Source organism: Felis catus, chromosome A2, assembly GCF_018350175.1.
Source record: "Felis catus isolate Fca126 chromosome A2, F.catus_Fca126_mat1.0, whole genome shotgun sequence".
NCBI lineage: Eukaryota > Metazoa > Chordata > Mammalia > Carnivora > Felidae > Felis > Felis catus.
The window spans coordinates 14,261,202-14,274,217 of NC_058369.1; the positions used below are offsets into that span (position 1 = coordinate 14,261,202).

The 13,016-nt window shown below is 57.4% G+C and overlaps 1 protein-coding gene across 5 annotated transcripts in view; it reads left to right on the top strand.

Moving 5' to 3' along the window:
- The window catches only part of SLC25A42 (solute carrier family 25 member 42), a 30,565-nt gene extending 19,800 nt beyond the window's left edge, over window positions 1-10,765 (top strand). For 3 of the 5 annotated variants that reach the window (XM_003982095.5, XM_045048787.1, XM_019820106.3), the window contains exons 3-8: window positions 2,739-2,844; window positions 4,554-4,579; window positions 5,211-5,377; window positions 5,761-5,877; window positions 6,505-6,656; window positions 8,498-9,339. In XM_003982095.5, the coding sequence (XP_003982144.1) occupies window positions 2,739-2,844; window positions 4,554-4,579; window positions 5,211-5,377; window positions 5,761-5,877; window positions 6,505-6,656; window positions 8,498-8,805 (876 nt within the window). In that variant the 3' untranslated portion in view covers window positions 8,806-9,339. The other 2 variants (XM_045048791.1, XM_019820110.3) reach the window with 2 other exon arrangements.
- The last annotated feature ends 2,251 nt before the right edge of the window (window positions 10,766-13,016 follow it).

Consider the following 13,016-nt stretch of genomic DNA (forward strand, 5'->3'; position numbering starts at 1 on the left):
GTTAGTGAACTTCCCCACAGAACAAGAGGGAGATGTCACGCCCCTGCCTCTGGCTGGCTGCCTGAATCCCACCAAGTGGACGTGCCCAGCGAAAGGACCAGCGCCCGTTGTGTGCCAAGCCACGTGCAGTGCCGGTTCTCCGTGCTAGCCAGCCACTGCCACCAGTCTTGGTTCACTTGACCAGTCAGCGGTGGGGAGCTTCCTCTGTAAAGCCGTTTCTTTGGTTAAGGAGCTGAGCATCTTCTTATGGTGTTCGCAGCCCGTGTGGATCCTGTCTGGATTGCCCACTTTCTCTCTGCTAGGCCGTCCGCCTCGTTCTTCATTCGCAGGTGCTCTCCATATGATACATACAGAGACTGACAGCTCCCTGGTGCCTGGGCCGAGCTCTTTCAAGAATAAGCCAGGCATGGTCGTTTAAGGGTCACCGGAAGCGTTGGCCACAGGCGGCAGCGGTCTCATCCACCGAGCATGTGAACTGGGCTCCCAGCACATCCCCGGGGCACCACATCCTGAGTCAGGGCTGACAGCCGTGTGTTCCCGACGTGCAGAAGTAGCTTTATGACCGTGAGAACTGCAGGCTGCGCAGGAAGTTGCCTAGTGAAGGGCGTGGAAGGGACGCGTTGGCTCCACCTCTAGGACCAGGAGGGCACGTGGCCTGTCCACAGGGGACTCCCTCTGCTCTCAGCGGCCCGCGAGACGAACGGTCATCACACTGATTCAGAGAGGAAATTGGGAGCCACTTGGGCCTTGGAGCTGCTGCCAGGAACACCACTGAACCTCACGGCTTCTGCTGTCCACACTTCTCAAGGTGGTGGAACCAGACCTCCAGAACCTTCTGTGTGATCCAGAAAAGGCATGGGGGCCCAGTGACAGGCTTCTGTAAAGCGAGGAGAATAAGGAAGCCCACGGTGAAGCTCTGTCACAGAAACTGAGAAGGGAAAACACTGCCATGAGAGATTGTTTCTTTAGGGAAGAGAGGGCCAAGCTGGTGGGGGAGGTACTGGGGGCATTAAGGAACAGGAGGTGAAGCCCTCCAGAGACAGGGCCAGATCACAGGGCACCACGGCCCCTGGAGGCACCCAGACCTGGCCAGGAGACAACACATCAGTGTCAGAGACGAGAAAAGGGACATCAGAAAGGCCATGGTCAGTGCAGGCAGTTAGGACGGAGCCCAGGTGCGTGCAGGCCAGGTGTGCAGACAGACTTGGAATCCAGCCCTTCACCCTTGATCTACCCACTGAGCTGAGCAAACTCGGGGAGTGACCCTGGACTCCACCATGCCCACTCAGACCCAGGCTGCCAGTGTACCCCCCAGATGCCTCTTACCCATCCCCTGGGCCTGGCCTCCGTCTCTCCACCCTGAGTTTCTGCAGGCGCTGTCTCCTCTCTGGTTACGGTTACAAGCAGGCCCTGTCTGCTTGCTGGGCCCCCAGGCTCCCTGGAGTCCAGCCCCCACTTGCCTTTGATCTCTTCTCTCCTCCCTGCGCCCCCTCCTTTTCCCTGTGTCAACCACCCTGCCTGTCTTGTGGTCCCTCAGGACCCCCCACTTCTCATCAGGGCCTCTGGGTGTTCCATTCCTCCCCCTGTAATACCATCTCACATACACACGCATCCCCAGTTAGCTGTGCCTCATCCTTCAACCTCAGCCCCTCACCACCCACCCCATGTTCTCCCGGGACCCTAAGCCCCCTCATCACAGCCATCCAAGATTGGTGACTCAACACATTTGTCTAAAGATTTGGTTCCTGTCTGGCTCTCCCCGTGGACTGGCAGCCCCAAGGGGAGGGGGAGCTTGTACATATCCCCCCCATACGCACTGTGTGTCCCAAGGATCCTCAGGGCACCTCGTTCCTGTCAGACTCCAGGGACTCTGGGGATCACTGAATGGTCTGCCCCTCCCCCATCCTTCCTCATTGTGGAGCCAGGAAAGATGGGAGCACCGCCAGGCCCTAGTGCTCCCCTTGGTGGCGAGAGTTCTGTGGCCGAGTCAGCTGAGGGAATGGAGACTCTAGCAACATGGTAAGCAGGTGACTTCTTGTGTAACTCCTCACAGGGAGCTTTGAGAAGACTCGGGAACAGTGCTGGCTCTGAGGCTAGCCTCGTGATGCAGGCCAGCACCGTCACTGTCACCCTCACCTTGGCTGGAAAAAGAACCACAAATGCTGGCCTCTGGCAGTCCTGATGGAAAGTTGTGGAAAGGGGCCACACTGACACAGAGGGTCTGCTTGCCTCACACCACTGCCTGATCTCCAGCCCACAGGGCCCTGGTGACTTTGCTCTAACCACTGCAGCACGGGAGCCCAGGGCACACAGACGGTGGACACAGCCAGGGTTTGCACTTGGGGTGCAGTGACTCTTCTCTTTGGGGTCGGTCCTATTTTGGCTGTCTCTGAGAAGTTGGAAACTCATGGGACAGCCCAGCCAGTGGGTCACCTCTCACGTGGATGGTCTCTATCACCCAAAAAGTTTTCACCGTGGCCCACACAGGCTCTGTGGCCACTGGACTCATGACGGCTTGCCCTGTGCCCCACTGTGCCCAGGGCCCAGCAGGGCTGTGACACTTGAACAGCTGGGCAAGTTACAGCCCTCCACCAGGAATAGAAGGAAAGATGTTCCTCCTGAGTGAGGTCCCCAGCGTAGCAGACCCCTTTCTCTCTCTCTCTCTCTCTCTCTCTCTCTCTCTCTCTCTCTCTCTCTCTCTCTCTCATGACAGACTGTGTCCACGTGTTTTTTTGCAGAGCGACCACAGGCAAGTTCTCAGCTCCCTCCTGTCTGGGGCCCTGGCTGGTGCTCTGGCCAAAACGGCGGTAGCTCCCCTGGACCGAACCAAAATCATCTTCCAAGGTAAATGCTCTCTGTCCGCCTGTCGTGTACGATAGAGATGCTTCCAGGTGCTTGCCCTCCTCTGCAGCCCCCCAAACTGCACTGCAAACTGGCTTTAAATTGCCTTTTTAGGGGCACCTCAGTGACTCAGTCGGTTAAGCATCCACCTGCTTGATTTCGGCTCTGGTCGTGATCTCACGGTTCATGGGATCAAGCCCTGCATCGGGCTCTTGTGCAGAGCCTGCTTGGGATTCTCTCCCCCTCTCCCTCTGGCCCCCTGCCCCTACTTCTCATTTTTTTCTCTCTCTCTCTCTAAATAAATAAATAAATAAACTTAAAAAAATGCCTCTTAAAAATCCACTTAGAAACCCTGGTAGCCCCCCAGGGCTGCCATCACAAAGTACCATATACGACTCAGCTCACACTCCAGAGGCCAGAGGTCTGGAATCAGGGTGTCATCCCCAATCGGTTCCTTTTGTGGACTCTAGGGGAGGAGCCTTCCAGCTCCCGGGGCTCCAGGCATCCTTGGCTTCTGGTCTCATCTCCCCAGACTCTGCTTTGCCCTCTGCGTCTGTGTCCACTCCTCTCGTAAGGACACTTGTCATTGGATATAGGGCCCACCCGACTCCAGTAAACTGTCATCCTAATGTAATTACATCTGCAAAGACCCTGTTTCCAAATGAAGTCCCATTCACTTCTACTCGGCATGAGGACATGGACACTCCTTTTGGGGAGGCCCAGTTCAAAAAACTTTCACTCTCTCCTTGGGGTCAAGCAGCCACAGGGTCCCCTGAAGAGGAGGCCTTTCCGTCCCATAGACAGTGACCAGTGCCTACAACAGGGCAGTCACAAGCGGGGACCCCTGCCCCTCAACTGTTTGGGAGGAAGGGACTGCAGATTCAAGCCAGGCCCTCCTCGAGCTGGTCCCCGAGCCTCCCTGTGCCTCAGTTTCCTCATCCACAAAACAGGATGCTAATATCAGCCTCCTCCCAAAGGAGTGGGCTGACGTGGGAAAGAGCGTGCTGTTACCTGGAGCGTAGTGCCCTGCGGGGAGCTGGGTTTAGCTCTGAGGGCCAGTAGGTGTGCACAACTGTCCGCACAGATGAGACTGTGATGGTGTCCTGGGAACACGGCAGACGCTCGGAAAGTGAGGAGAGGGAGGCTGCAAGACCCCTTGTGGCGCAGGCGCCCGAGGGCAGAGCACACTGTGGAATCGGGGAGCCAGGCGGCAGCCATCAAGGGTGCGGGAGGCCGGTTGGGGTGGCCGCCTGCACCTGTGAGAAGATAGGGTCGGCTCTGGGCAGGGGACACCTCCCAGGACTTGTTCTGAGAGGACCAAGCCCCTTGGCTGCTCTGCACAGCTGGTGCCAGGGAGGCCTTTCCCAAAGGGGTTTGGTTGAATTGGAGTCCGGCTGGGTGGGCCGAGCTGTCAACCCCAAGGGGCAGAAGCCCCTGCAGAGACCCTCGCTTTTCTGGGGAGTGAGGCGGCAGCTCCCTTCCCTGGGGAAAAGTTCACAGGCAGGGGGCCCTGAGCCAGTGAGGAAGTTCCCTGGAGGAGACTGACCCTGCTCAGAGCGCCCCCCCCCCCACCTCAGCCCTTGGCAGGGAAGCATCCTCAGGGGCTGTTCTCACTCCCCATGCTCAGACCTGAGCCCAGCAGTGGGGTCCCACAGACCGAGGTCCTGTCCTTCACATCTAATGGTCTCTATTGTGTTTTTGTTTTCTTCCAGTGTCTTCAAAAAGATTTTCTGCCAAGGTGAGCCACTGGGTCACTGACTCCTGGCTCTGGGGCCATCACCGTCTGCCCTGCTGAGCTGGCAGGAGGTGGTGGCAGGTGGCCAGGGGTGAAGGAAGATGCTTTCCAAAGTGTTTTTTCCCTTTCATCTCCCCAACAAGCGAGCTCCCAGGCTGCCAGGTGACCTGAGGCCTCCCCCACCAGCCCCAGGGCCGCCTGTCCTAGTGCCCCGACCTCTGCCTGGATGCAGCCCACCCCAGGAACTGACAGGAGACACTCATCCTTGGGGCGGTGGGGAGAGGACTTGAAGTTCTAAACCTACAATTTCACATTTGATTCATTTTTAAACAGAGAGCAGGCAGCACCTTTGTAATACAGGAAGAGCTAAAGAATATCTTTGAAAGCTAGACTACCGGCCAGACCCTCTGTGTGGGGCTCTTGTCTGCAAACCTTGTTTCCCCTGGCTCGTGACTATTCCTCGGGCCAGAGGAGTAGGGAGAGAGGGGTCCCTGCGCGGGGCCCAGAGAATGTGGGGGGCAAGGTGGGGTGGGTCCGATAAGGTGGCCCCAGTCACAGTGCTGGACAAAACAGGGTGTTCTCCATGGATGGAGCACAGGGCAGGCGAGGGTGTTGACCTTGCCCCCCTCTCCAGGAGGCCTTCCGGCTCCTCTACTTCACCTACCTCAACGAGGGCTTCCTCAGCCTGTGGCGCGGGAACTCGGCCACCATGGTGCGCGTGGTGCCCTACGCCGCCATCCAGTTCAGCGCCCACGAGGAGTACAAGCGCATCCTGGGCCACTACTATGGCTTCCGCGGAGAGTGAGTGGCCGCCCCCCGCCGCCCCCAAAACCCGTCTCAACCCTGCACCACCACCCTGTCCTCCTGTCTCTGCACGCTCACCACGGCAGAACTCTCGTTTGCCCAGGCTCCCCTCAGAACCTAAGTCCGGGGAGGGCCCCCGATCCCCACTGCGCCCCAGTGTCCACAGGGAAGGAACACGTCATGACTGCATCCAAGCAGATGCCGAGGAAGGGCAGCTGTGGGAACCTCAGAATGATGTCCGCCCAGGAGACCCATCGCTCCGCCATAAGGCGGCCAGGACCCGCCCAATCCTTGCTTCTCCCCTCTGGCTGAGACCTGTGGGCACCCCAAGTCTTGGGGGGGGGATCCTCATTTTCTCTCGTCTCCTCCCCCTCTTTCAGAGCCCTGCCCCCTTGGCCCCGCCTCCTGGCAGGCGCACTAGCTGGAACAACAGCTGCTTCGCTGACCTACCCCCTGGACCTGGTCAGAGCAAGGATGGCCGTGACCCCAAAGGAAATGTGAGTTCCTAGGCCATGCGTTCTGTTCTGCCGCTACTCTCCACACGGGCAGTAATTGGTTCTCTTAGCCGATACTAGGACCATTACTAGTATTGCCTCTCGTTTGTACTTATATCAAACCGAAAGTCTTCATTTTTATTTTTTTTTAATGTTTGTTTATTTTTGAGAGAGGAAGAGAGAGCATGAGTTGGGGAGGGGCCGAGAGAGAGAGAGAGACACACACACAGAATCCAAAGCAGGCTTCGAGCTGTCAGTGCAAAGCCCAACGTGGGGCTTGAACCCACGAACCATGAGCCAAAGTCAGACGCTCAACTGACTGAGCCCCCCAAGTGTCCCCCAAAGTCTCCCATTTTGGATTGGCATGGATACGTTACCAATGCCCACGGTGAAAAGGCAAGGGCTGGGCATAGCAGAGTGACCTGGGAGGTGAAGGTGGGGTACGGCCTTAGGCACGCATTTCCCCCTCCAATGCCAAAGCTTTTGCAATGTGGTTGTGTTCCTTAAAGAAGGAAGGCGTCAACATCCAGACCCTGGCCCGCCCGTCTTCGGGAGGAGCGGAGAATTAGTCAAGGCCAGCGGCCCCTCTGCGTGCCCATAGCCCACGCACGCTGTCACTCTGTCCTGCAGGTACAGCAACATCTTTCACGTCTTCATCCGCATCTCCCGAGAAGAGGGCCTGAAGACCCTCTACCACGGGTTCACGCCCACCGTGCTGGGGGTCATTCCCTACGCCGGCCTGAGTTTCTTCACCTACGAGACGCTCAAGAGCCTGCACAGAGGTAAGGAGACGGAAGCCAGGGCAGCACCTCCCAGGGTCACACACACTCCGAGGCGGGACCCTAAGATCCCCCCACCGGGCCCGGTCAAGGTCCGAGTCAGAACAAGACCCATACCAAGCCACCACTGAGGCTGCTAGACTCCCAGCCTTTCGTGCCGCATTTTGAGACAGCTTTGTGAAATCCAGAGTGTCATCCGGAGCAGTGGCAGCCACTTGTGCACAGAGCGTCCCGGGTACGGTCTAGACGGCAGAGGGAGTGCCCTCTCGTGTTTAGGTAATTTTGAGAAATTCAAAAAGTGCAGAAAAACAGAGAGCAATATGCCACCACCCATACCTGCTACCCGCCCCCGCCCGGTGCAAACAGGTGGTGACGTTGCTCCGAGATGTTTTCTCTTAAAGAAGATGTTCCAGGTGAAGCTGAGGTCCTGTGTTCCCCACCCCCAGCCCCGCTGCCCCCTGAGGCCTCTCTGCAAGAACTGCATCCCTCACGCTGGCTGCTGAAGCTGCCACACGCCTTTCTACGTGCAGCAGGAACAATACCTTGTGATGTTGTAAACGGTGACCACAGCTGAGTTACCTCCACCTGCAACCAGTGCAGCTGGGCCCCAGCTCTCAGTTCACCCTGCCGGGTCTGGGTCGGAGGCTCTGAGTCCACCCCGCCGGGTCTGAGGCTCTGCCGTGCCTTTTAGCAGTGGCGTGGGCCTCCCCTGCCGGGGGGCTGCTGGGTGTTCCCGGGTTTTCAGTGATCAGACACCCAGGGCGTGAGCCCCCAGTTTGGGGACGTACTCCGCTTGCCCCCCGGCCCTGTCTCCGTGCGCTCACCCAACGTGGGTGCCAGCGGATTCCTTCCTGTCCGGCCAGCGTGCTGAGTGAATAGCGGTGTCCCACTGTTTGTAATTCCTAGTTTACCTTTACAACCACACCATTTTTGTTTTGTTTCTTTTTTTTTTAATTTAAAAAAATTTTTTTTAAAATTTTTTTTTTTAATGTTTATTCATTTTTTGATAGAGACAGAGCGTGAGCGGGGGAGGGGCAGAGAGGGAAGGAGTTCGAGAAGGGGCTCGAACTCACGGACCGTGAGATCATGACCTGAGCTGAAGGCGGACGCTTAACCGACTGAGCCGCCCAGGCGCCCCTTAATTTTTTTTTTTTTTTAATGCTTGTTTAGTTTTGAGAGAGAGAGAGACACAGAGTGTGAGTGGGGGAGGGGCAGAGAGGGAGGAAGACACAGAATCTGAAGCAGGTTTCAGGCTCTGAGCTGTCAGCACAGAGCCCGACGCGGGGCTCGAACTCACGGACCATGAGATCATGACCTGAGTCGAAGTCGGATGCTTAACCAACTGAGCCACAAGGCACCCCTACAACCACACAGTTTTCAAGAACCCCTCTTGTTTGGCTGCTGCCCCTTCCTGTGTCCCACATGTCCCGTCCACCCAGCTGCTCACCTCACCGCATCCCTGCAGCCCTGTGGAGGGTACCCACGGAGCGGGCTGGGTGGTGGAGAGGGTCGCGGTCGCCCCTATCACTTTCCTTCTTTGCTTGATGGGAAAACAGGAGTGATCAGATGGGAGTTCATTCTGGGTCGTAGGACTTGGTTAAAGGGATTATTTGTGAGTTTCTGCCTTTTTAGAAACTTTTCTTCTCAAATTTGATTAAAAGGAATGGCCGGGAGGTGAGGAGGCCAGGGTGGGAAGGCCCAGGGGAGCCAGGGGAGTCCTGAGCCACGGCAGGGACAGAGCACGGGCCTGTGTGAGTGCCGGCTGTGGGGGTGCACCCACAACAAACCGGGCCGTGTGCCCCCTTGTGCCGCCCTCACACAGCCCCTCTGTCCCTCGTCCACAGAGTACAGCGGCCGCCCACAGCCCTACCCCTTTGAGCGCATGATATTTGGGGCCTGCGCTGGCCTCATCGGGCAGTCAGCCTCGTACCCCCTGGACGTGGTGCGGCGGCGCATGCAGACAGCCGGGGTCACGGGTCACCCGCACGCATCCATCGCGCGCACGCTGCGTGCCATCGTGCGGGAGGAGGGCGCCGTGCGTGGCCTCTACAAGGGCCTGAGCATGAACTGGCTCAAGGGCCCCATCGCCGTGGGCATCAGCTTCACCACCTTCGACCTCATGCAGATCCTGCTACGGCACCTGCAGAGCTAGGGAGCCCGCGGGCCGGCTGCTCTCGAGACGGGGAGCCGAGCTTCCACTTGCAGCGGACCACTGACCCCTTTCGTTTCTGAGCCCGTGGAGTGAGGGTGCGCGTGGTTCCACTCTGGGAGCCACGTCAGGAGCACCTTGTGGAATAAGCTGGGGGACCTGGCCTCGGTCCCACCAGCCGGCAGCCCTTGAAGTGCAATGTTGAGGCTGGTGGGCAGGGGCTACCACACTCTCCCATCCCTCCTCCCTGGGGCTGGCACTGTCTCCTGGAGGCGTCGCCCTAAATGCCCTGAGCCGGGAGTGACCAGCACCGCCTCCTGGCACCCTGTGACCTTGGACATGCTCCTGGTTCTAGTGACCCCATGCCCACTGGGCTCAGAGCCAGACTCCACCTGCCCCTGCGCCCACAGAGGGGAGTCCCAGAGTGTTCGGAGAAGCCTGTCCAGGCCCTGGTGAGGTGGGGCCAGACTTCTGCTCAGCTGGGGCTACAAATACAGCCTCTTGCCCCACCCCGCCCCACCTGTCCCCCCTTTGCCATTACTTCCCAGGTGACATGACTCCTCTGTCACCAGAGCCTCCTGCTTCGGAACAGCCTTCTCCCAAGAGGATTATTTGGATCCTGGACTCCGTGGCCATAGTAGGGCACCAGGAGTGGGTCTTCCCCTCTCTCGCCCACCTGTCTGGTTTGTAATGTTTCCAGGAGGGTCACGTCTCCTCCACACAGCAGGGTTTGAGGAATTGCCACGGGTTTGGGTCTGAGTCCTAGCCGGAGGGCATCTGCTGGACACTGGGCACCCAGGTCACCTTCTCTGGGCCTGGAAGCTCCCACCCCTATCGCTGTCCCACAGGCCGCACCAGTAGGGGCCTGGCCTTAGGCCCTCGCCCTCTGCCCCTAGGCACAGCGGCTCCTGTGGGGATGTGTGGCATGTCCCTGGCTCCCCACCTGAGCAGGCACTCGGCCAAGACACAGGGCAGTTTAAGACCCACAGGGTTGTCGGATTTCCATGAAGAGAGCGCATGGAGGCAACTTGCAGCCTTGATCATCCCAAAATGGGGGCCCCTGAGACCGTGTGTAGCCCAGGGGGGGATTCTCGGAGAAATTGGGGAACCCCAGGGCACCTCCAGGGAGCTGGTCTCATGGAGAAGTCCCCTAGGGTCTGCTCGGTATCACATTTCAGAATGACTTTGGGAGTTTCTTGATCACTTTTGGTTTTGTTCTTCAATCTGGCTGACCCTGGGTCTAGTCACAGTAAACCCCGACCCGTGTGATCTGGTTCCAGGCAGAGGTGACCAGAGGGTCGGTTTTCACAGAGAGCTCCTCAGCGACGATGTGTGAAAGGGTCTAAGAGGGCATGTTTGCCCCATGCACATTTCCAGTCGTGAGCTTCATTTCTCCCCTTTGTTCTGTCCCGTTGGTGTCCTTGCCTGGGACCCCTGCAGGTATGAAGACCCCTCTCTCTGTCCTTCCTTGCATGTGTCTGCCGGCCAGCCTGACTCTCATCCCCAGGGTCTCAAGGCTGTTTTGTTGGGTGGACTTCGCTCCTCCTGTCCTTGCCCTGCCCAGCGCCCAGGCTCGGCAGGAGAGGCAGGGACCCCTCACAGGGAGACGGGCTGGGGACCCAAGGGCCACCAGGCAAGAGAAAGCAGCAGGGGCTGGGGGGTCCACCGCAGGCAGGTGAGACCAAACGAATGGCTCTCTGAGCCTCAGGCCGGGTGGCAGAGGGGAGGGGCCCCCAGGTCCCGCCAGCCCCACCGTGCCTCCCCAAGGTGGCTCCCAGTCGAGTGGGCCTCAGCCACACACACAGCTGGGCTGGTGCCCTCCGTGGCCACACCCCTCCCACCGGTGTCCATCTTGATCTGGAGTTACATTTTGATGCCATGAAGACACTTTGTTTATATATAATGTTTATATATTTTAAAAGATTTGTGCCAAGAGAGTATATTTAATAAAAATTAAAATGACTTTTTTTTCTGCCCGTGTCTCTTCTCTTCGGCTCTAACCCCCAACCCTCCCTCCATTTCAAACCAAAAACAGGGTTGAGGTTATTTTGACAGATTTTTAAATATATTCTTGAATAACCCCACCCACCCACCCTTTTTTTTTTAAGTAGGCTCCATGCCCAACGTGGGGCTTGAACTCAGGACCCTGAGATTTGGGGAGGACATTACCAGCTCTACCAACTGAGCCAGCCAAGCATCCCTTGAATACACCTTTTTAATGTAATAATTGTTTCAATTATTAATACATAGCATGGTCTTCTAGAAAACTCAGACTGTAAAAGAGTTACAGTGAGAAGTAGGTCGGCCTGCCCATTCCCTCCGCCAAGGTGTCTTCTGTTACCAGTTTCTCATGTGTCCTTCCGGAGCCATCCTGTGCATAAACACTCGTCCCTTTTGTTGTTTGTTTGTTTTTACATTTATTTATTTTTGAGAGACAGAGACCGCGTGAGCAGGGGAGGGGCAGAGAGAGAGGGAGACACATCCGAAGCAGGCTCCAGGCTCTGAGCTGTCAGCACAGAGCCCGACGCGGGGCTCGATCTCATGAACCGTGAGATCCTGACCTGAGCCAAAGTCGGACGCTTAACCGACTGAGCCACCCAGGCACCCCAACACTCGTCTCTTTTGAGGACACGGATGACGAGCCACTTCATCAGTCAGGATGGGTTGCATCCTGCTGCAGCCAGCATGGCCACAGAGTCCTGTGGTTTCTCTCCCATGCCCTGCCTGTCTGTCATGTGCTGGGGCCCCTGCTCCCTGGCCGCTCGAGGCTTTAGGAGCGAGTGTGGCTGTCAGCAGGGGCACGAGGATGAGGAGGCCACCAGAGGTCTCAGTGGCCATTGAGACTGCAGCCCATTACCTGGACCAACTTGTAGGGCTCACCTGAGCAGAGGTGGGGAGTGGGAGCCTCCACACGCCAGGGGAGGAGGGGCGACTGGATGTGCGCACTCGTGTGGGGGTGTGATTCGAGTACATTCTACCTTGCTGACCCTGAACTGCTCTGCGAGCTGCTTTCAATCAACCATATTTCTTGCACGTTGGTCTCTACTGTGTACTGTTTGTCTCAGTTTAGCCACAGGTTGGCGTTTCCCTGGGGTGGTGGCCTGTGATGACATCCCTTGACGGTCATTGAGGTTGTTCGTGATCTGTTGCCATGACAACGAGGTAGTGGCTCCTGGGGACTGCTGAGCTTGCCTCTCACGTCCTACTGATTTCTGGTCAGCCCCACCTCTTGTACCAGCCCCTAAACCTGGGAGGGTCTGGGTCAACTCCCCACTTTCCCCCAACCACTGTGGCATCCCCTAAAATATAGAGGTGGGCACGTGACTCCATCTGCACCCATGACAGCAGAGAAGATATTTACTAACCACTTCCAGATAGAACTTCTGGAAGCACCCTTTCTCTCTCCCACTGGCCCTGTGGGAAGAAACACCAGCCCAGGCAGTTGTTGGGACTATCCTGTGACCACAAGGTAGAAAGCCATCCCAGCGTGAAACTGACACTGCAGAAAATGGAGCAGAGATGAACAGAGGGGTTGGCGTATTTGTGACATTGTCTGGGCTGCTGGATCCAGCCTTGCCTGAAGCTCTCAACTGCCTCTCAACTTCTGGCAAGATGAGTCGCTTTATCCTGTTTATTGAAGACAGAGTTGAGCTTCTTGGCACTCTCTGAAGCAAGTCTGTTATGTGCCTCTTTGTGTTCACACACTAGTGTGGCTATGGGTTCCCAGGAACGAAATTGCTAGGTAGGGATCGAGGGATACGTTAACTGATGCTGCCAGTGCCCATTCCTAAGTCCAGCAGTCACGGCTGCCACCAACTGCTTTTGGCTGTAAGCCGCTGCAACCCAGTCTGGGGGCTTCCCCGTAGGAGCATGACTCAACACCCCAGGAGCAGCCTCGGCCAATGATTGTGGACAGCCCTTCACCACTGGGGTGGGTTCACTCGGGTCAGATCTAACCGTCCCCCCAGGTCCCCAGCCGGACCAAGCCCGGGTTGCCCACTTAGTCGCCTGTTCATTGGCACCCCCACAGGGCTCCTCCCTCCCCGTTTCATTTCTCCATCCCCAGGGAGTCTCCCTGGGGTGACCTCCCAGGTAAACCATGGGCCCTGAGTCCTCGTGACAGGGTCATCTTTTGGGGAAATCTATCCAGAGATGAACAGAAATGCCAGATACTCCTGCAAGGAGATGGGAGCCATTTATATCACATACCCTCA